Raw genomic sequence first — 23835 nt, 5'->3', positions numbered from 1 at the left:
TAAATTAGTGCTCGGCTTCACCTCACACCATTTCCTTCTTGTCTACAATGCAAGAACTATTAATCCCGAATACCATAACCATCCATCCTATTACAAATTACCATAGCAACTGTTACTAAGCAACAGAATAGCCACTGCAAAAGACTAATCACACTTAGCAACCATTGCTATAGTCCCAAAGTGACATTTACCTTAGCAATGGTTATCTAGCAACCATTGCTAAGCAATCATATTGTTGCTATGCTGTGTGGCATCTAACACTACAGTAACACTAGTTGTCATTTTTTCCACCACACTATTTTAGCCAGTCAGATTAGTATTACAGATTTTTGTTGAGGGACCTTGACAAACAAGTGTAATACTACTTCTATTGGCTAATTGCTTGATGCACAGTAGGACCTTGATTATCCAATTTCAATTATCCGAACCCTCGATTATCCAAACAGACTGTTCTATTAGAGTATTTCACTATTAGGTGAATGTTCTATTAAAGTAAGTGTATGCTCTATTAGAGTAGTAGAACACAACTCTGTATATAAATGAATGGGCTTCAATTATCCAAACAAATTAAGTTATCTGAACACTTTTATGATTGAAGTGGCACACAGGTGTTTGGATAATAAAGGTCCTACTGTATGTCAAGGTGCTATTGAGAGCATTATATTGCAACATGTTGGATTATTAAGTGTATACAAATACTATCAGTAGTCTTGGATACAGTTTTAAAATTTCAGACTTACCACACACAGAAAATGTGTCTGCAGCGGTAGCAGTTCTTTCCATCCCATCAACAATGTTAGTAGCAGTACAACCATATCTATCAGCATCACCATTAATGACATTGTTTATTATAAGGATGTTACCCATCACTGTGTATTTACTGTCAGTTGTTATAGTTACCCTGTCATTATCACCACCACTCCTAAACCATTGAATAGTTGGTGTGGGTACTCCAGTAACTAAACAAGTCAAGTTGGTATTCTCATTTCTAATGATACAACTATCACCAACACCCTTCACTTCTGTAACTGCAGCTGGTACTGTGGGGATCACATGATACAAGTGATGAGATCATGTGATTTATCTAACCTTCCAAGAGATGAGTGAAGGATGGTTGAATGGTACCAGCTCTGTTAGTAATAACTATGCTATACTGGCCTGAATCACTTGCAGTAAAATTGATCACTCTTAGTTCTAGTAGGTAAGTGACTGGACATACTGCAGTATTGTATTGTCTGTATATGGTGTGCATTAAATGGAATATACACTAAACAATAATGGTATTACCTCATTGTAAGCATCTGTCTATCTAATGAATTAAACCTGACACCATTCAGTAGCCAATCAACTGATGGCATAGGATCAGCACTAACTTCAATAAAGATATCAAGGTCACCATACTCAGGTACAGTACCATCACCAGACATGTTGACTATCAGTGGTGCAGCTATAGGAGGATAAGTGATGTATTGTGCGGCACCAAATGCACATCACCATACTTTGTAAACCACCGATGTTTGCTATTTAAATCTACTGTTATGCATAGCTTGGAAGAATAAACCTATGGGTTTGAAATAGGCTCCAGTCGATTATGATGGCATAATGATAGGTAACCAAGCATAATGCCAGCATAATAGGGATGATTTTCAAAAATTTGTAAAATATGCAATGCATCACCAGAAAGAAAGCAAATAATGAACACAATTCATATTATTACTACTGAAAACACATATTGTGACTAGACGAACCATTTCTTTGTTGATTATTCACAGTTTGCAAAAATAAGATCTAGATACTCTTCTAATAGACAGTCACTTACTCTAATACAGCAGTCAGGAAATGCTGATATACTCTAATAAGGCAGTCAGCTCTCAAGCATGATTGTGATTTTGAAAGCATGATTGTGATTTTGAAAGCATGATTGTGAGCATAATAGGCTTGATTTTGAGCACAGCTCAAAAAAGCATAATAGGTAAAAAATTGAGCTAATAGGCCAGGGCCTAGTTTGAAATTTTCATTGTCAATGCAGCCAGCAACTAGCTTTAGTGTTTAGTTCACTTTAATATGTACCATATAGCTGGTTATTTTCAAGCCAGGAAAGTTCGTGGGAACAATAAAATCTTAATTTATTTTCGAAGAATGCATATTTCAAAGTACAGGTGGATTTCAAGCAAATAGAAATTTGGGTCACAAATTACAAAATATGTGGAGTCTACGTGTGCTTGCCTTACTGATGGAATCGCATGGATTCCCAATAATGGCTATTCTGGATAGTTTGCTGGCTGTTGATGAAGAATACACGAGCAAATACACGCTGTTCAATCATGTCAAAGCACATTACTTTTACTTGTGGGAATATATTTTTGAATAACATCAGTACTTGGAAATATATTTTTAAAGAGAAGGGCCTCTTCGAAACATCTGAAAATAAAAACCCTTTGAAAATAACCAGCTATACGGTAATAGGTTTAGCTGAATGATGCAGTGATTTGGTTGTTTACATATGTATACATGATTAGCTCAGCTAAAACCCGCCATTTTTGCAAAATTCTATTTTGCTATTAAACGTATTGAAATAAAATTAGCTAAAAATATTCTTACTGTATAAAAATTTTATGCATACTTTAATCATTTCAGGATGCAGTGAAACAAAGCTCAAATCAATGAATTCTAAAGACAATCGAATTCACCTGTTCAGTAAAGCACATGAGAGTGCATTATATAACCAATGATAATGGAAAGACTGTTATATTGAAATGACTGAAATTGTCATTTGAATTACTGGAATTACTGACTGAAATAACTGAATGTTCTATTAGAGTACATGTGTATGTTCTATTAGAGTATTTCAACAGAGCCTGTATATAAATGTATAGGCTTCGAATTATTCACTTATCTGAACACTTTTTCCATTGTCTGGGACACATTGGGATTCAGATAACCAAGAGTCTATTGTACCTTGATGGATTTTCCAGTTTATGGTGTGTGATTTATAGCCTGTTTCATTAATGAGTTATGATCAATCATCAAGCACCTGTAATTTATTTATTGTACAAATTGACTTTCTTGCCATTCCAACTGTATTGGCTGTTCCAACTGTATAGTACTACAACTCCAAAATTTTTCAACATAAAAGGTGAAACTTTGGTAGCTTATTCTATAGATAACAGAGAAGCAATGGAATGGAATTCAAGGAATGTGCAAAATGACAGTGTTTTGCTCTGCTGGTCACAAATATAGGAACATGTAACTAATCCATAACTGAGATACACTCACCAGGATCTCTCACAGTTATCGTCCAGGAGGCAGTGACAACACCATGAATGTTCTCAACAAAACACTGGTATGCTCCACTATCAGTAACACTAACATTAGTTAACATTCCATCAGTCACTGACAACATGTTGGTGTTTACACGGTAGGATATTGAAGGAGCAGGTAAGCCAGTAACTACACATGGTATAGCAATGGAGTCACCGGTATACATTGTGATGTCACCAGGAAATGAGGTGATCATTGGAGGAGCTGTAGAGATGAATGAAGTACAATTAACATTTCTAATTAAATACCCAGCAAGTTTAATGACAAACTGGGCTTATCACTTGTCAGTATTCGTAAATATTTGTTAAATAATGAACTTGCAGCAGATTACAATATTCTTATGCTGCAGACAAGTATACAATAATTACAATTTTGTAAGTAAAGTGTTCATAGATATTATATCAAGACAGACAGTAATGTGTCATGTGCACACAACTCTTTATACGCAAGCCTGACTCCTGCAACAATCATATGACTTAATTCAGCCACCAACTTTCATCTCCAGCCACTTAGCTGGTGCCAGATAATTATAAGTTTCCACTTTGAGCCATGCAACAGCCAACAAAAGACTGTGTTGGTACAACTCATTGAAAACATACCCTGGATACCCTCCTGCCTCATGTTCCTCTCATCCTGATCTAAATTTGATCATGTGATGCTGTGCATTAAAGAGAAAGGGTACTGATTACTGGGATCACATGATGTACTTGTTTAACATCAGCTCCTTGCTTTTACATTGAAAATATTGTGCTACCAAGGTATACATTACTTGTTAGCAAGGGGGCACCACTTCCTGAAGCCACGAGGCCACAAGGTCCACCCTTGGCTAGTACCTTATTCACAAGTCAAGTTACATGGGTTGCCAGGTATACACATTGGTAAGACTTTAAGATGCCTTTTCACAGATCCGGTTACCTACTGTACATGTATACATAGTGATGTGTTTTGTCATGAAATTATAGCACGGCACTATACGATTTCATGAACAGTTTGTTTGATTTTTGATCACTGGTTAATTAATTAAATTTCCTCCATACATACGGTACTGCTCAAATCCAACATTGTAGCCTAATTCAAATGGAAGTTATGGCTGTGAATGTAAGCACCTGTAGCTTATTTTCAGTACAGTCACTGTACAAATGGATTATCTTGCTTTTTCTACTGTCTAGCATTATAATTCTAAAACTATTCACCACAAAAGGTTGAAACCTTGGTGATCCATTCCTGTGACACTGTAGATAATACTGAGATAATAAGAAAAACTTGGGCAAACAGGACGGGGGTTGGTCATATATGACATATATGCACTGATCTGAAGTGTGAAAGTAGTACATGTGTCAACATATCACACAACACTATAATGATTCAGCAAAATACTGCATTTGATATGTATATGTACTCACCAAACACTGAAATATTAAATGGAACTAGATGCAATTGCACAGTAGATCCCGTAACAAAATCTCCCACGGAACACACATATTCTCCGGCATTATCTTCTCTCACTCCATCAATAAACAAAGTATGACGACGATCAATATTAGTAATAGGAGTTGAAGTTGGTCCTCTCATGTTGTCATCTAGATCTTGAAATTCAGCTCTATTATAAAAGTAGTCTAACCTAGTGATATCATTAGCAATAGCTAGACAAACAAGTTCTGCATTAGACCCAATCTGTAAAAATGTATTCCCTAGTGTGTTATAGATGGTGAGGTTTTCACTGTAGCGATCTAAACAACAGTCATTAAACAAGTCAATCACAACTACACACACAACTTACCAACTTGTCTTAGTTGATAAGAATAAGGACTATCAATAGTCTCAAAGATCAATCTGTTTACTACATGACATCGATACGTATCACCAATATCATCCATAACAACATTTCCAACAATCAGATCACCAGATGGTAACACCTTGTACTTTTCAGTAGTAGAAATGGCTATTGGTGATGAATCACGTGTCCAAGTAACCATTGGAGTTGGGTTGGCCATTGGAGGGTTACATGGTAACAAAATGTAAGAACCAAGTGTGACATCAACCATGGTGGTGTTCAAGGAAACACCATTCCAGTCATTGCCAAATACTACAAACAATAATAAGCACACACAAGATTATAATATGTTGTAACAATAACTAAAGTAAATTGTAAAGTGATATACTGTACTGTATAGGAAATTAGCTGTAATAAAATTTGATATGCAGTGATTATTTTTATGATGCAACTTTTCGGTGTGAAGATACACCAAAATCTAACTGATTAAGCATTAGAGTTCCATGTAACTGGGTCAGAATGAAATGAATTACAAAGCTAAAAACAATGATACTGTAGTACCATGCATACTCACTTGTACAACTCTATACTGAATACCATGGGAGGATAACAACCTATTCCTTATACCAACATTGCTACCTGCCCTACATGCAGGCATTACATAGCGCTTATCATACAGTACAGTTAGGGATCATGAAGAACTGGGCTTTTCCAGTCAAAAATATCACCCTAAAACCAGCCTCAATTTCCCTTTATGGCAGCATTGGTTAGGCACAACCAAGCCCAAAAATGTCTTCAGACCTACTCCAAACCCTTAACCTTCAATAACATTCTATGGAAATTAGAATTTTTTTATTTAACAGAATTTTACACTGACTGACTAACTAACTAATTAACTAACTGATTCCTCCATCCAAGTATAACTCAACAACGGATAAGGCTACAAGCTTGATTATTTTCACTGTTCAACATCACTTCATCTCTTCATTTGCAACACTGTGTAATGGGCTGAAATAGGAAAGTGAAGCATAATGGCCACCGTTCAATTATGAGTATATTATAGTTGGGACAGTCACAAATCATCTGTATTTAACATGTCCGTATTTTTGGTGGTGACTGGATTAATTGCAGAGGTATTTTTCTTGCAGTTCTTTGTTTGTTGAACATAGCTGAAAGTGAAGCGTAATGGCTACTTCACTTTTGAGTTAGTATTTGATAGCTGGGGTGTGCATCGAGACAAAAACATTAACCCTGGTGCCATCCTTTCTTTGATGCAGTATGCATGGGTTCACCAGTCATATTAATGTTACAAAAAAAGTAAAAAAACAACTATAAGGATTAGGAATTTTAAGTTCGATCAGGGATCATAGAATAAAAAGTAGGGAAATGAGGTAGGTCACCTATACACCTGCAGAAATACTAGTGGACATTTAATCGCTAATTCAGTCATGGATATATATAGACTGAAATAAGGGGTTAAAAATGTCCACTAGTAAATCTGCAGGTGTAGGTGACCTCCCTCATTTCCCTAATGTACAAATGTGACAGTATTCAAAGATATTACAAAACAGTTAAAATGTTATTTTGATGGTGCTCAGATCTTAGCCTGGTAATGTGGTTTTCAACAGTATGATGTCATCATAAACACCTTTGAAACTAGATGTTGAGCAACTGATCATCATGGCACCATTAGTTAATAATGTATAATAGTAGGGATTGTCCCTTATTGATAATTACTAAACACATAGCTGATCATCATAGCATCAATAGTACATAGGGATTAGCTAATAGCTCTTCAGAGCATCAATTTATGGTAGTATAGCAATCTGTAGTTTATAACATAGCCTGTGCAAAGGAAATTAAACATATCACAACAGTAAGATGGTCCATTATGTACATGGAGCAACAATCACAGTAACACTTCACATTCCATACTTGATTACCGTGATACAATTTTTACCACATCCACATGAGCTGACCCACAATACCAACAGCAAGTAGTAGCAGATAAGTAGAGCTACGTCAACAAAAACTTCGCTATACACTACATTGCGCATTTTGTGGTCCGCTCAAACCAAGAGTGTTAGGCACTCTGGGGAGCCTACAGTGTACTCTAGACAGTGCTACATAAAACATTCCATGTGTAAAGCTCTTGTCAGTCATATCTACTCCTATACAGCTTTAAAACTGGTTTTTGTTGATGGTCATTGCAAAGCAAAGAGAAACAGGAAACTGCACACACCTAAGGCAACATAGAGTTGCTTGGAATAAGTGAAATTCAAGGAATGATGATGTCATGACTTGCATGCCTACCATGAGACATTTAGGCTTTTATAGTGTTAGAATAAAGTTTGGTGATCACATACCTAGTACCATTGGTGACTCAGGGGGTCCAAGGAGCATAAAAGTAAATGTGGGGGCAACCCTGACACTTCAAGAATTAAAAACTCTGTTAGAGATCCAGTTGCTTGGGATTCATCAGGCAGAATCCAAACACTTGTACTGGATACACTCACTGGGTACAAGGTTTATGGTGTGGGTAGTTTTGTTCAGTGGAGCCAAAACGCAATACTCTAATATCCACCAGGCTTGTTGTAATTACTTACCAGATTTAATCATTACAATTACAATTAGCCAAAATTTGGTAATGTTTAGTAATTAATTACCTATTTAATTACAATTTCTAACAGTAATTACTTGAAAAAATGGTAGTGATTAGTAATTAAGTACAATTACCATTACAATAAGCCTGATATCCATGTGATGTTTGTAATAGGTTAAGATCAAGTCTGGGTAAATTCTAGATACAGACTTATCAACATTACTCACAAAGGTACCCATAGTCTCAGGTAGCTGGATGACATCTGTGGAGAACTTACCATCTCCTATGGCTAACAACTGGTCAGCAAATTGTCCATCTGGTTGGTCCCCACAAAGGTACACTCTCATATTAGTATGTACATACCACACTGTCCCATAGGTGTTACTTCTTCGGACAGGCATCCACTAAGTTACTTCTGGGACATACAAATTCCTCTCATTGGCTGGCTGTTACCTGTGAAATATCTGAGAGTGTAGTCTAGTGCTTCACAGACATGTCTGCTAGTTATTGGAGCCTCATCAACAACAATAGCTTTAGCTTCCTGGATGATTGATTTTGCAAAATGCAGTTCGTTTTTTTAATGTTACAGACGATAGCATTCAAATCTGGTGGGATTTTGAAGATGCCATGCATGGCACGACCTCCAGTTAAAAGTGTGGCAGCTATTCCACTAGATACAGTGGCCAATGCTATCTTACTTTCAAACCTGATTTTGGCTAGAATAAGGTTATGATAGCTGACAATGATGGCGAGAGAAGCAAAACGGCAACGTGTTAAGCACTGATCGTTAATTAGACTCATAATTATCACAAAACACATATGCACAATAGTATAAACTGTAGCACCCCCCTACATAGCTCCCCACTTACACAATCATAGGCTACAAAAACAAGGGTGTCAGAAACAAGTTACAGTGCCAAAAAAACCTAGTGTTAAAATAACCTAATGTGTCAAATCACAATGTACAAAAACGAAAGAGAGTCACATAGCACTGGATAAGGCATCAGCCACAACATTCTTTTTACCGTTCACATGCTTGATCTCTAGCTGGAACTCTTGGAGCAGTAGACTCCAGCGGAGCAACTTCCAATTCTGATTCCTCATACACTGAAGGTAAACCAATGGGTCGTGGCCTGTGAAAACTAATACTGAAGCAACTCTAGAGCTCAAACTTCAAATGCTGAAGAGAGAGAATCAAAGCTAGGGTCTCTTTCGTAGTTGTGTTGGTGACAGTTAAACTTCCTTGACAAGTAGATGGGATGATCCTAACCGTTCACATCTTCCTGTAGCAATACAGCTCACAACCCAATGTCACTAGCATCCAAATACAGCTTAAATTGTTTGTCAAAATCAGGGGCCATCAAAATAGGCTCAGACCGTAACACAGACTTAATTGCATCAAAAGCCTCTTGACACTTAGTCGTCTAAACAAACTTCTTACTCCCCTTGAGAAGGAGAGCTCAGCAGGTGATGAAAATGATGACAAAATTTATGATAATAACCTGCCATCCCAAGAAATCTTGTCAAATCTTTCTTATCCTCAGGTATTGGGAACTTGGCAATGGCTTCAATTTTCGCAGATACTGGAACAACTTGACCTTGTCCAACCATGTGACCCAGAAAAGTTACTTTGACGTGGCAGGACTCATTCTTCATCAAATTGATGGTTAAATTTGCTCCCTCCAGCCTGTGAATGAAACTACATAGTCCATCCATGTGCTGCTCCTAGATCTGGCTACACACATCATCATAATTATAAATAAGCAATAAGCTGTACACCCTCCAATATGATGTGGTTGATCATCCTCTGGAAAGTTGCCGGAGCATAACGCATGCCTAAAGGCATAACGGTGTACTGATACAACCCATCTGGTGTCGCAAAAGCTTAAATGACCTTGGCTTGCTTACTCAATGGCACCTTCCAGTATCCCTTGAGTTGGAAGAGGAGACTTGGTTAAACTGGCTACTTTCTGAAAATCCATGCAAAATCTCCACATCGCATCAGCCTTCAGCACTAGCACACATGGCAAGCTCCATGGACTTGACTGAGATCAACAATTCCATGCTCCAACATAACCTAATTTTAGAAAACCGTTGATATATGCACATTTATCAAAATTCATTTTATTGGTTCTTTGTTGTCTACAGGGACAGAGGAATACAAGCAAATAAATCAATATGCACAGAAGACATCAAGAAAATAATCTACAGGTGCTTACATAAGTCATCATAACTTACTGATACAATGGCTTACGGAGTTGAATCTTTGCTCATTATATTCACCCTGAATTTATGAATCCACCAAGGTACAGTTTTGCCAAAGGTATTCTTCTGTGATCCGGAAGGAAGGCAAATTCATTGAAGAAAAATCACAGTAAATTCTTTTCTCACTGCAGCGTAAACAAATGTCTGTAACACCCACCTGTGGATGAAGATGAAACAAGGATTTTTGGACTCCCTGTGAATAGGGGAACACGATGATGCCAAGGATTTATCCACTTGAGTGTCAATTCACCAACCAGCAAGGCAATATAAACTTGCGTAAATTTTTTTCTGAAGCTTGCGTTTTTACCTATTGTTTTTAAATGCGTTTATTACAAAAGTACTATTGTGTGTAGAACGACAGTTTTCTAAAATTAGGTCACATATACGTATGCCAGCTCCTTATATCAGAGTTACTCAGCCTCATCACACATCTGCCCTCTTCATTCATGTCTGGCTTTTTTACTTCCGCCTGCTCAACTACCATAGCTAAAGCTTAAGGTTTCTCAGCTAGATCGTCATAGGTAGTGTTGCCACGATATATCAATACGTCAATAGTATCAGGTGGTGATATGATAATAGCCAATCAGTTATATCGATGGTTGCACAATAGTGGTGCCGCTTGGTATAATGATGTGGGGGAGGCCAGACATATGGTATTTGGCATTTAATTAAGTTGATGTGTTGATGGTGTAATGTGGTAAACAAGCCAACTCCAAAGTAAACTGGGAGGTTTTAAGGTATCTGTGTAGTGCCAGCCACTTGTCTCAACTGCAAAGCAGTAGAAAAATGCATTTAAAACCTGATAAACAATTTGCTTGTAGTATACATCTTAAATTTAAACTTACAATGAAGAGTATGTATATGGTTGTCTGGCAACTGTTACAGTTAGTTCTATATCATGATACATGTTCATATCGTGACATAAACCTTGGTGATATATGATATAGAGTTTTTTTATATCGTGGCAGCACTAGTCACAGTGATGATAACACTTCAACATGTTAATGAGACAGAGACGCCTAGACTTCTGCCTTCCTGGAGTACTGATAATGTAGTCAACAACATTGCACTTCTCCTGAACAGTGTAGGGTCCACAGTATCGGGCTTCCAATGGGCTACCATGTGCAGGTAACAATGCTAGCACTTTGTTTCCTGGCTGAATTGATCATCCTCTAACCTTCTTATCATGCCGGGCCTTCATACCACTCTGAGCAGTCTTCAAGTTTTCCGTAGCAAAGTTATTTGCTCTCAATAGCTTATATCGTACATCACAAATACGATTAAGAACACACTCAGGTTGGTCTTCTTCCAACAAAGCCTCCTTCAGTAACTTCAAGAGATCTCTGGGAGTATGTCCAATGACCAATTCAAAAGGACTAAATCCTAAATGTGCCTGTATGGCTTCTCTTACAGGAAAGAACAAAAGAGGAATTCTTTAATCCCAATCTTTCCGTTCTGGAAACAATACACTCAAATCATAGACTTCCTAGTCTGGTGGAATCTTTCCAGAGTTCCCTGCAACTGAGGGAGATTGGCTGATGTCAGTTGATCAAAACCTAACTGGAAGATCACCGCCTGAAAAAGTCCGGACATGAAATTGGAGCCCTTGTCAGACTGCACATGATGGGGGAGACCAAAGAGTGTAAAGAACTTCACCAATGCCTTCACGATCTGTGGAGTCTTAATGTTTTGCATTGGGATGGCTTCTGGAAACCTAGTGGAAGCACACATAATAGTTAAGGGATATTGGTTACCTCCCTTAATCTTCAGAAGAGGTCCCACAGTCGATAATCGCATGAGAAAATGGCTCCTTAGTCACTGGAAAAGGCTTCAGTGGAGCCTTGGGCTTTTGGTTAGCCTTCCCAACCACCTGAACTCCTACAAAATTCCTTGACAACTCTACTTATTTCTGGTCAATTAAGTGATCGAGAACTCGACGGTGGGTCTTATTACCCCTAGATGACCAGCCATTGGCATGTCATGAGCCAAATTCAACACAGTACTACGATACTTTTAGGGAAACACAATCTGGTAGATTACACTCCACTCTTGTGAAGCTGGTACCGTTGGCAGTCTCCATTTCCTCATGAGTACTCCATCCTTCATAAAGTAACCCCTGGGTACAGTATCTATGTTTTGTTCATCGTGTGCAAACTGACAAAGCTGTTGAATTTCTGGGTCACAAGACTGTTCCTGTATGTCAAGAAAATGTGAGATTGGAAACTTCTTCTGTAACAGTTGAAAATTCTCCTTTGGCAACAATCTGATTATCATGAGGACTCTGCACAGTATCACTCACATTGGGTCTTTCATCTGCCACAGCTGCTCCAACAAGGGAACCTTCATCATGTGATTCATCATTTACTTCAGTCATTTGTTTTCTAACCGTCACTCTGGTAACTACTCCCATGGATGTAGAAGAGGATATCCCATTGTCAGTGGCAGTTACTCGCTGGCCAGCTAAGTCATTTCCAAGAATAAACGATACACCATGAACAGAGAGAGAAGGTCTCACTCCAACAATGACAGGGCCAGATACCAGATCACACTCCAAATGAACACTATGTAATGGTACACTCATATGACCCAACTCCACTCCTTGTAGTGTTACTTCCTGTTCCACAGCCGAATCATTAGAGAAGGGCAGGGTGCTCTCCAGGATCAATGACTGAACTGCTCCACTGTGTCTAAGAATTGTGATCAGAGTGTTACTGCCTGAGTCCAATAAGGACATCACTCCAGACCAGATGAATGGGGTATACGCCTTAGGGATAGAAGTACTGAGATCTACTGGTGATGCCACTGTCATTGGTTTCACATATTTCTTTTGCAAGGTTTTATATTCAGATTTTACATTTCCCCAACGTTTACAATAGTAGTAAATTGGCCCTGATAGCAGACCATATGGAGGTACTTGTAGTATGAGGTAGGAGGCAGGTTTCCTGAAGTTGATCTTTGGTCTCCAGTTGGAAGTGTTCAACTGGTGTTGTCCACAGGTGGTGATATTGGTTTCTTAAAAGAGCCTTTGTGGGTCAAAGCATATAATCGTCTACCCAAAAGGCCGCTTGGTGCAAGTCATCAGCCTTCCTCTCATCCAGATGTGTTTTGATATCTAAGGGTAGACAGTTCTTGAACTCTTCTAACAACATGCTTGGCAAACTCTTTGTTAACATCCTTGGAACTACACCAGGGTGATTGCTCCTTACGACACCCACAAAATTGCTGACGATATGCCTCAGGGACCTACTCATCAGAACTCGCCGATGTACAAGTATCACCTGTTTGGGTACCATTAAACCTGCGAGTTTGTGTGGAATTAGTCTTCCACAATATCAGTAGCTTCCTTTAATTCACTGTTATGAATGAACACAAACAGATTAACAAATCACAGTGGTATCGGCTCCCAAACAAGCCTCCAAAATGTTAGGTGACAACAATGGAAAGAGAAGCAAAACGGCAATGTGTTTAACCACTGAATGTTATTTAGACTCGTATTTTCACAAAACACGCAAGCGCAATAGTATACATTGTAACAATTAAGAAAGTCTTACTACCTATCCCACCTAAAATAGTACACCTCCCTTATTTGTATCAACCATAGAACAAAAGTATCATACACATCATGCTGGTCTACTGTAAAAAAAGCAGCATTGTGTTCTACAAGTGTACCTCAAGTTGGAACTTCTGGAAGACAACAACCAGTATCACTCGAATATGGAGGAAGCAATAATCACAACTCACCAGCTGCTGATGCATGTATTCTGGTACTAAGAAATTTCATCTACCTGACCTGAACGTAAAGCAAATGTTGCCTAATCAAAGCCTTTGTGAACATACTTCAGTATATACTTGATGGAACTAATCAACATACACAGCTCCACATTGCAGTGGAAGTTTGGTTTGTAAGGCATTACCCACCCGTTGTCAATTTCTAGAGAATAAGGAGCGCCCCTATTTGATCGCATACACAGTTTAAACAATTTATTGTCAACTGGACACGAAATCAATGACAAGCACAACTAACACAATGATACATCTCAGTCTATTTATATGTCAATGTCCCGGTTATCATCCGTATTCTCTATCTCCCCCCAAGTCTGTATCATAATCACATGGTAGAGACTAATTTAATAAAGGATGATATCTTCTGAGGTTTGCCATTTAGGGGGTTGTCTGATCCGGGTAGAGTGCCGCAACGTGATTGGAGAGGTCTGTGGTGAAGTCTCTGTCTGGGCTGGCTGTGGTGAGGCCATCAACTGAGGTGAAATAATTGGAGTTGTTGAGGGTGGTCTTGGTGACAATGTAGGAGAGTAACTTTGTGGAGGGATCGGGGCTACTGGTTGATCCTGTTCAACAGGAGGGGAGGTCGATATGTGCACCTCAGGTGAATTGCCTGGAGAGGAAACATCAGGATGGATGGGTGCATCATCAGTATGTGTAGTGGAGGTTGGTGGTGACTGATCAGCAGAGCAGCTAGGTGGCAGGTACTTCAAGTCATCCAGTATCGATCTTTTCCTATCAGGTTTATACACAGGAGTGTATTTTCGTAAAAATTTACGATTTCTGATAGTAATTCTGCCTGAACCATCCACTCTAACAACATACTGATGATACTGACGTACTTCAATGACAATTCCAGTTTTATCCCATTTTCTGGGGTGATTACCAACCTGATTCTGAATCCTTACATGATCCCCGACAGACAAAGGTGGAAGGCGTCTGGTATGCTCTTGCCATCTTTCATGATTGGCTATGTGACGCTTCCTCAGTGCTGCCTCTCTAGCCAGTAATGACTCTTTCCACACTGGATGTGGCTGGTATTTGCCAGGTAGGATTGGGATGAGATCTTTGATAGGTCTGCCAAATATGCACATTGCAGGAGATAGTTTGGTGTCCTTGTCTGGAGTGTTGCCGAAGAGATGGTGGAATAACGATTCTATCTTTGTACAGAATTACACCATCTATACTGTACAGATGCTCCTTAAATTGGTGATAGTCTCTAAGCTGAGATGGTAGCTGGCATCTTTGGTCTGGCATACCATCTTCAATAATAGAGAGTAAGGAATGCATATCTGAGTCTGAACTTGTGGCAATGCGGACTTGATTCCAATCAACTATTTGAATGTCCTCAAGTTGAGCAGCCGCAGAATGCCTCAAAGCAGCCTCCATGTCATCTGATGGTAGTTGATCATCACAAAGTACACCTGCAAAAAGTTGAAGAGGAATGTTAAGTCCCGGAGACACGAGAGAATCCGAGGTGATGTAGGAGATGTCATCATCTGATAATTCCATCTTGGATGGGATTGGGTCACCAGAGGGATACCTAGAGATAGCATCGGAAGCTCTGTTCTTAACTCCCGGAATGTGTACCATTTTAAAACTATAGCGGAGAGTTTTTTCCTTAAGGTTACGTAGTCGAGGATTGCTTACTTGATCTAAAGATCTATCTCCAAATATCTTCAATAAAGGTTTGTGGTCAACTGCAACCACAAGATTATCACATCCCAAAACAAAGTGCCTTGCCTTGTCGAGGGCATCCGCCACTGCCAGAGCTTCTCCCTCAATTGGTGCATAACGGGATTCTGCAGGGTGAGTGAATCTACTACCCACTAGGGTGATCTTCCATCCCTGACGACAACAGAAGAGGCCAATTGATGGGCACGAGCAGTGCTTCTGAAAAAGCCAGAAGCCTATGCCATGCCTGGACCAATCTGTAGCAAGGCAAGTTGGTTTGGTTTTGTCAAAGATCTTCACCTCATCAGAAATTTCAGAAACAATCACAGTTTTGGACTCCTCAAATAACTGATTAAGACTACCATCCCAATGAAACGGTGTGGCTGGTTTGAGCAGATTTCTAAATGGGAGCATCCGTTCAGCCATGCTAAAGGCATATGCCACTTGATTGAGTAGGCCGAACCATGATCTAACATCTGTAATGTTTCTAGGTGTAGGAAACTCCACAATAGCTCTAAGGTATTTCTTACAAGGGCGAACCGTATCGCTTGTTATCTCAAATCCAGCAAATTCCACATTGTCTTGGGCGAACACAAACTTCTCTGGGTTGAGTGTGATACCATTTCGTCCACAGATGTCAAGCCATTTGGCTGCTTGAAAGAAACAGTCATGGATAGTGTCTGACCACAAGAGCGTATCGTCCACACATTTAGTCTTCTGGGGGAACAATGCTACAACTTCATCGTAGCGCCTGGAGTAACCATCCCCTGAAGCAATGTATCCTTGAGGTGCAGTACAATATCGGTACCTGCCCCACGGAGTGATAAAGGTGGTATAATGACGATCATCAGGGTGAAGAGGAACACTGTGATAGCCATTCCAAGCATCAAATACGGTTTTCTTCTTTCCGTGGGGAACAGATCTAGCCTGATGAAAAGGAGATTGAGTATGGTGAGTTTCCCGAGTGGCATGACTGTTGAGTGGTTGAAAGTCAATGGTCCTCCTAGGCTTTCCATTCTTTTTGGCACAAATGACCATTCTGTGACACCAAGTTACTGGCTCACCAATGGGGACAGGTTCTAAAACACCCAGCCTGACATCTCTGTCCAATTCTGCCTTAACGTCATCTTGCCAATGAATAGGGACCGGTATTGGTGAATGATAGGCAGTTGGTTTCGCCTTGGGGTCAATCATTAGACGCATAGGTGGTCCCTCCATCGTGGGCAGAGGTTGATGTTCACATGTATTAAAAGTGCTGGAGCCATAATATTCTAATAAGAATTGCTTGAGCTTCTTTATGTTTTCTTCGGTGGCAGCACAGGGGAGGGTGGTGGGGAGAGGCGGCGGTTTGGTTCTCCTTGGACAATCACATTTCAGAGAAGCCACTTCCCGAGAGGAACTGGTATGGTCAATACTAAGTGCCTGGTGATCCACCCGTGGAGGTATCTCACCTACAATTGGAAATTGAGTTGGTATAATACCCAAGTCCATACAAGCTTCCCGACTAAGAAAGAACTTATCTGTATTGTTGGTGATGTAAACCATCTGTCGAGTCACCCTCTCACTACCTGATCGGTCCCTCCCAGATAGCCTAAAAATCGTAGCACCCAGAATCGGGATGTCACGATTGTCGGCAGAATGCATCCGCATGTTAACCGGGATGAGATCCTCACTGGAAAGTCCTGACTTCTCAGCCAGCTTGAGCCCTGCCAAGCAACTCTGGCACCCTGTGTCTGCCATGGCATCAATTAGAATATTGCTTGGTGAGAAGGATAAGTGAAACCCAAAACGTTTGTAGTCATCCTTCTCCACTCTCACTGATTACCTGACAAATGGCTGGGGCTTTGATGGGCGCCGCAACCATTTGTTTGATGGTTGATCATAAACATGATGACCTAGGGAAACAGATGTCAAATTATGCTGTATTGTTAACTCACATAAGGCGTCAAATATCGCACTCTCATTAGTGGTATCCACTCTGACCTTGACTTTTGCTCTGCAGACACTTTCAAAGTGATGGTCCTTGCCACAATGGCCACAAACTGTGCCATATGCTGGGCATTCTCTACGTCTCAGACGTGCGGGTGCACTTTTTCCATGACCTCTCTTCCCACAATATGAGCATGAATCCTGCTCCCTTGGTGGTCTCTCCGCAGCGTCCCTTTTCTTCTGACGCTTATATGTACTGCCAGCAATGGCATCAGTTGCGTGTGGCAAAAGGAGCTGGGTAGCTGACCTCTTACCAGCTTCCTTAGCTTCTATAAATCTAAGCATTTGTTCAAAGGTCATGTCCTGGTTTTTATCACCCAATAGATCGAGCTGAATCTCAGCATCTTCCATACCCCGGCACAACACGTCCCGCAGTATGGCTTCAGTATAACCTACATGAGTGTCACAATTTGTACATTTTTGTATGAACTTACATACACTGGCCTGCCCTCGAAGTCTAGCTCCAAAAGCACGAATTGGTTCACCTCTGTCTTGTTTCATATTGTGGAGCGCCACTCTGGCCACCATAACGTTCTCCTCCCTGACTGCCAGGGTCTTCACAGCCGCAAGTACCTCTTCTTCTGACTTTCCTAAGAGTTCCTCCAGCATTTCGAGTAAGGTCCCTTCGTAGTTGGTCGTCGCAGCATTCAAGTAGTTGGATCACTTTGTCCACACCTGATAGGTTAGTCGCTCTCACATAGTCGCTCCATCTGGACTGAAAATACTGCCATTCTTCCGTCGTTCCAGCAGACGATATACACGGGCGTTTCACCTTTTCAGCTTTCGCCGCAGGAACAACAGGGTGGGGTACAGCATGGACGCTTGCATGTGTTGTGATAAGGGCAGCAGCCACCACAGGGTCCACATCCGGCGTTTGGTACATGCAACCTTCAATTGGGCACCGGATGGCAGGCATCTCTTCACAATAGCGATGCTCTTTAATTGTATCAGCTGACCTTTCGCCAGGTAGATTGCCAAGCTTTTCGTCCCGGTCTTGAGGAAGCCAGACAGCCGTCACCCTGAGCGTTGAGTTGTGCTTGTCATAGAGAATAAGGAGCGCCCCTATTTGATCGCATACACAGTTTAAATAATTTATTGTCAACTGGACACGAAATCAATGACAAGCACAACTAACACAATGATACATCTCAGTCTATTTATATGTCAATGTTCCGGTTATCATCCGTATTCTCTAATTTCCTTAGAGCTTTTTGCATTAATGGTGATGGTACTCATCTGCCCACCATCATCCTCCTGTACGGTGGGTAACTATCAACACTTAGTTGAGTATCAGAAACAAATGGTTTAGGACACTTTTACTGCACTAGCCATTTTCCATGCAAGGTTAATACTACCACAGGGTCTGGTATTTCAGCACGTACAATGTAGTCTACTTTGTCTGGTATGATTTAACATGTTCTTAAGCTTGAGCCTAAAAACTTGAGCAACTAATTCTGGACAATCCTAAAGCTTTTGACCTGGCAATAAATTGTTTTTAATTTCCAAACTAGGATTGCACGTTATTGTAATAAACAAATCAGGCTGGCCATATTTCCTAACATAAGTTGTGGCATCTTGTTGACGTTCATGTATGTAACATGGCCCAGCTGTAAATGTCGATGGAAAGATAATTTTACAACCTACAATCATCTCCATCAACCATGGAGATCCTGATAGCAGTCAGCATGTAATGCTTATAGCTCATGCCTAAGACATTGCAACCTTTCTTTTTCAATTTTCCAGTATGCATTTACCAAAAGTAGCCTTAAGCAACACAGATTTTGTCTTACCATGATGTGGTACGTAGCAGTAATATACCAAGGCTGTCCAATTTTATTGCTAGCTAGTTTAAGATTGATGTATAGGTCTCTATCACAACTCTGATAATAGTTGGGACATCCTGTTGATTACAAAGATTTACACACAGCAGTATATGCAATAGCTGGTTGATACTACTGACAATGTCTGGCCTCAAACCACCAACTATTTAACACCTAGTGGACTGTCACACCTGTGATTCCTGATTGTCAATAAAATAAATTTGACAAAAATTTTGGTGCTGGAACCATACTACCAATAAAATGTCATACCTGATCTTGAATTCTAAAGGACGGGTTGAAGCAAACTCATTACACTAAAAGCTTGCCATTTGAAACGCAGAATTGTATTTTCATATGTGTGCTAGACACTATCAACACTTTCATACAGGTGCTGTAAGAATGGCTGTGAGTAAAGGAATGGTTTCAGTTGGATATTATCTTTCATATGTGACCGGATTTACAAAAAGGGGTCTTCCACACACATCAAATTCTATGAACTTGAAAATCCATATCTTAGTGATAAACAAACATATTAACCTGAAATTTGCTCCATCCACTAAGCTATGGTGGCATTCACTACTAGCCAAATTCCAAGTCAATAGCCTTTTCCAATCCGACGGTGTTAGTCGTCAAATTTGATATATCAGTTGTGTGTGGAAGACCCCTTTTCGCAAATCCGGTCACATATTATAACAAAGGGGTTCTGTTTCTGCAGTAAATTTCAAAGCGCCACAATGTACACATTCTGTACTAAGTGCGCATACATCAGTAGTGCTAAAAATATTATGTGGATGGTAAATGGAGCCCTCTAAAGGTGAGTGTACGCTTGAATGTACCTGTTGTCTTTGTGTGTTCTCTATCTGCTGCTCCCTTGTGGAGTATTGCGAATCAGCCCTAGCCAGCTTATATTATAGTTGATCATGCATGCTGTCATTCCTCCTCCCTTGCAGCTGGATCTTCACATGCCATTTGATGAGCAGCTACATCTCTTTCTTGTTGTAGTTGACACTGTTGACAGTGAGCAGTTGCATCTCTCTGTTATTGCTATCATCCCACTCCAGAATTTTGGTGTGCTTTATGATGAGCAGTCACAATGTATTTGCCTTCTGAGACTTGATAAGACACAAACAAGATCTGGATAACACACAACAGGAGAAAGAGAACAAGACTCTCTTTGACATCAGTGGATGGAGATACCAGCAGTTTGCATAATATGTTGTTTTTGCTTGAGAAGCATGAAACAATGTAGAGAATTGTTTTAGCTTTGTCATTCTCAAAAAGTTGAAAGTGAATATTCTTATTAACTTCTCACATGCATGAAATGTGCTGATGTTAGTCACGTGCACAAAGGTGGGTGCTAAAATCCTTACATGAGCAAAAAAATTGGCTGGAGTTAGCCAGATTACAACCCGGGACCACTGGTATATCAGTCACTCATACTAATGACTGAGCTTTTATGTTGCGGTTTGAAGTGGAATTTAGGTAGACTTTTCCTCTACACCAACACCTTTAACGCTTTGTAGAGAACACACGAATGCACATAACAATTTGTAACAACAAACTTGGGAGTTGCCAGATGATGAGCACTTAATTTCATTAAAGTCCAGTGTTGATAAATGGTTCAGTTGCCAAGTTAGTAGCATTATGAAGCAGACAGACAGATAGTTTTTCAGATATCCATGTTACCATGTACTAATGTTGTTTTCACTCGCACCTCAAAGAACATGAATACAAATACAGTGGAACCTCGACACTCACTGTAACAGACACCTTCTAAGTGTAAGTTAGACACCTAGCACAAAGATCTGAGGACGTGGTCTTTAACCGACTTAGAACTTGTACACTGTGTGGGGATTTTTTACAATGGTTAGTTTAGGCAGGTGACCTCATTATACAAGTTTAACTTCATACTTATAAGGATCTATGAAGCCAGAAGCACAATTTATATAAGTGAAAAAGGCACATTAGTTTAACCATGCAAAATTTATATAGTGCAACATTGCTTTACTTGGAACACCACAAATCTACAGGCAACCTGTTGGTGGTTTCATTCCTTATGCAGTTATCTGCAATGCAGCTGTTCTTCTATTATTGTAAATGGAATTAGTGAGTGAAAGCGTGTGAGACAGTGAGTGCTGGCAGCAAGGGGGCAAGTGTTGCTAACCAACCTGTTAGAGTGCCAAAGGCACTAATAAGCTCCTGATGTAGTCTATGGTATCACAGATGGGACATTTCAAGTTGGCTGGCAGCCCAAAGTGTAAGAACTTTCACCTTCAGTGCTTATAAGCTCCTGATGAAGCAAATGATGAAGTCATTATCCATAGGATATCTGGAAAGATATTTTTCACAATATCTGTTATAGCTCTACAATACCAGTATTTTAAAATTTGAAAATGAAGTAGTGATCTATGCAATAAAAAGTAGTAAAACAAGAATTGAATGATGGTAGTACAGCATAGCTCAGTGGGAAGTCCCTATAATTGCCTTATGTGCAACTTTCCCACCGAACTATGCTGTAATACCATCATTCATCTCTTGTTTCGCTACTTTTTGCTGCATAGATCCCTACTTCATTTTTAAATTAAAACATTACTTTGTTTAGTTTTTTTTGTTGTAGCACAACTAGCTAAACTTGTGATTGTTCTATTAGAATATCATACATGACTGTTGTATTAGAGTGACTGTTGTATTAGACTAGCCAAGGGGTGTGCAGCTTTCTTTTTTTTCCCTTACTTTGGCCCCTTTTCTGCTACACCTTATCAGTCAGTCAGTAAGTCAAGTCACTAGGTCTAAGTCCTTGAAATTAGGTTAGGTAATCCTAAGGCTGCAGCACATGTTGCTGTCAGACCTTCAGTGCTGGTCACTGTAAAGCACTAATAATAATAATAATAATAATAGACCCATCATAAAGGGGTGAGTCATCTTGTTTACTGTTAAGTAGATTGTTAAGAGTTGTGGTCTCCATATTCTACCACTAATAGTCAACCTAGATCTTTATTCGATGGGTGTGGTCGCAAACCTATCATGAATGGGGATCCCAATCGCGAAGTTGCAGATATCTGATAGTAGCAACAGCACTGAAGTGCCTCTGAAATTAGGCTCTGAAATAATTTTGTGATGTTAAACATGCTGCTGAAAGAAACTGCTGATATGGAAAATTAATGCCTCAATATGGTTTCGTTGGGTGAAGAAAAAGACAAGCAGCCTGATTGAAGATATACGAAAGATAAGGCACAGAGGGCCTACACTCGTTGGAACCCTAAAAAGCACATTCCATTGGTGAGTTTGTTATTGTGGCATAAAATGGTGGCCGTGCGCTGCTTCAATTGGCCTTCAGCCTTGTGACTGTGATCAGGTAGTGAGACTAAAATTAGAGTTTCAGCATTTTTTACCTGCAAGTGTTTTGATATATTTAATGCTGTATGTTATAAAGTGCAGCCACATGTGTGTATGGAAAATACAGCACAAGGAGGCATATCAAGAGGCTAATACAGCATGAGGCAAAGCTGAGAGCTGTATTTGCCTCAAGACACCCCCCTCCCCACTCCCCGAGTGCTATATTTTTCGTACACACAAGCATAGGCAGTGCTTTTAAGTGTTATATTGTACTACCTGGTCATCTGGCTTGGAGTGATTTTCTCTAGTACTCAAACTGCTGCGATTTTTGGTGATCAGGATATCAGTAATTGTTTAACTAATCTATTTCTAGTCGTAGAACAAACAAATATAATTAGTTTGGCTAGTTTTAGCTATTTACAATGTCACGCACGTGATCAATCATGCTGTCTTAGTGGAGTGGTGTTTTAAAAGCTTCATGATCAGACGATCAGTAAGTGTTGTACAATCTATTTCTAGCCATAGAACAAACTGGTAGGATTAGTTTGGCTGGTTTTTAGCAATTTACAGTGTTATTTTCATAACATTCCTTAAAAAAAATCTCGGCATACGTAACTACTGTATTTGCTTAAGTGTGCTGTATTTGCCCAATTAGCTGCATAACTGTACTGTATGACTCATACAGTACAGTTATGCAGCTAATTAGTACTATATGGACAATATAGTGTGCGGCATCACTTTGATCCTCTCATGCAAAGTACAATATTACATTATACGGACTAGTACTATTCCATAAAGGTTCCGTCATGGAAGATGTCTCTAGGATGATTTTCAAAGGGAGAATTTTAGGTGTGCATGAAATTTTTGGGGCGATCCCTACTTATTCAGTACTACCATACCATAGCCAAGCATAAGACAAAAAATAACACCATTCACTTTCAGCATTCCAGTGGTTTGTTGTAATGTGTACACATAAATATCACTATATTCTCCTCTATAAATACCAGTTCCATTTTGCTACTGGGTTGTAAGTGCATTGAGTCTGGATCAACCAGGTCATTTGGGTCACATTTTGTCCAGGCCAAGTGGATCTCATTCACTGACAGAATGTACAGGATCAGATCACATGTATACATTACAGTGGAGCCTGTATATTGCCACCTTCACTCAATAAGTAGGTAACAGTGTATAAATTATCACTAGAGATTTGGAATTGGCATTTCTAGAGAGGTTGTCTTTCTATACTGGTGGCCATTAAGACAGCTTTCACTACA

At 39.7% G+C, this 23835-nt stretch overlaps 1 protein-coding gene across 4 annotated transcripts in view; it reads right to left on the bottom strand.

The window, feature by feature from the left end:
- The window catches only part of LOC136251668 (peroxidasin-like), a 63238-nt gene that overhangs the window by 19736 nt on the left and 19667 nt on the right, over positions 1 to 23835 (bottom strand). For all 4 annotated transcript variants that reach the window (XM_066044120.1, XM_066044123.1, XM_066044128.1 and 1 more), the window contains 6 exons: positions 5102 to 5407; positions 4725 to 5051; positions 3277 to 3525; positions 1288 to 1447; positions 1090 to 1235; positions 741 to 1040 (listed from right to left, as the gene is read on the bottom strand). In XM_066044120.1, the coding sequence (XP_065900192.1) occupies positions 741 to 1040; positions 1090 to 1235; positions 1288 to 1447; positions 3277 to 3525; positions 4725 to 5051; positions 5102 to 5407 (1488 nt within the window). The remainder of the gene's footprint in view (positions 1 to 740; positions 1041 to 1089; positions 1236 to 1287; positions 1448 to 3276; positions 3526 to 4724; positions 5052 to 5101; positions 5408 to 23835) is intronic.

Source organism: Dysidea avara, chromosome 1 (genome assembly GCF_963678975.1).
Source record: "Dysidea avara chromosome 1, odDysAvar1.4, whole genome shotgun sequence".
NCBI lineage: Eukaryota > Metazoa > Porifera > Demospongiae > Dictyoceratida > Dysideidae > Dysidea > Dysidea avara.
Note: the sequence above shows the minus strand (reverse complement) of the source record. Positions and strands in the feature narration are given on the sequence as shown.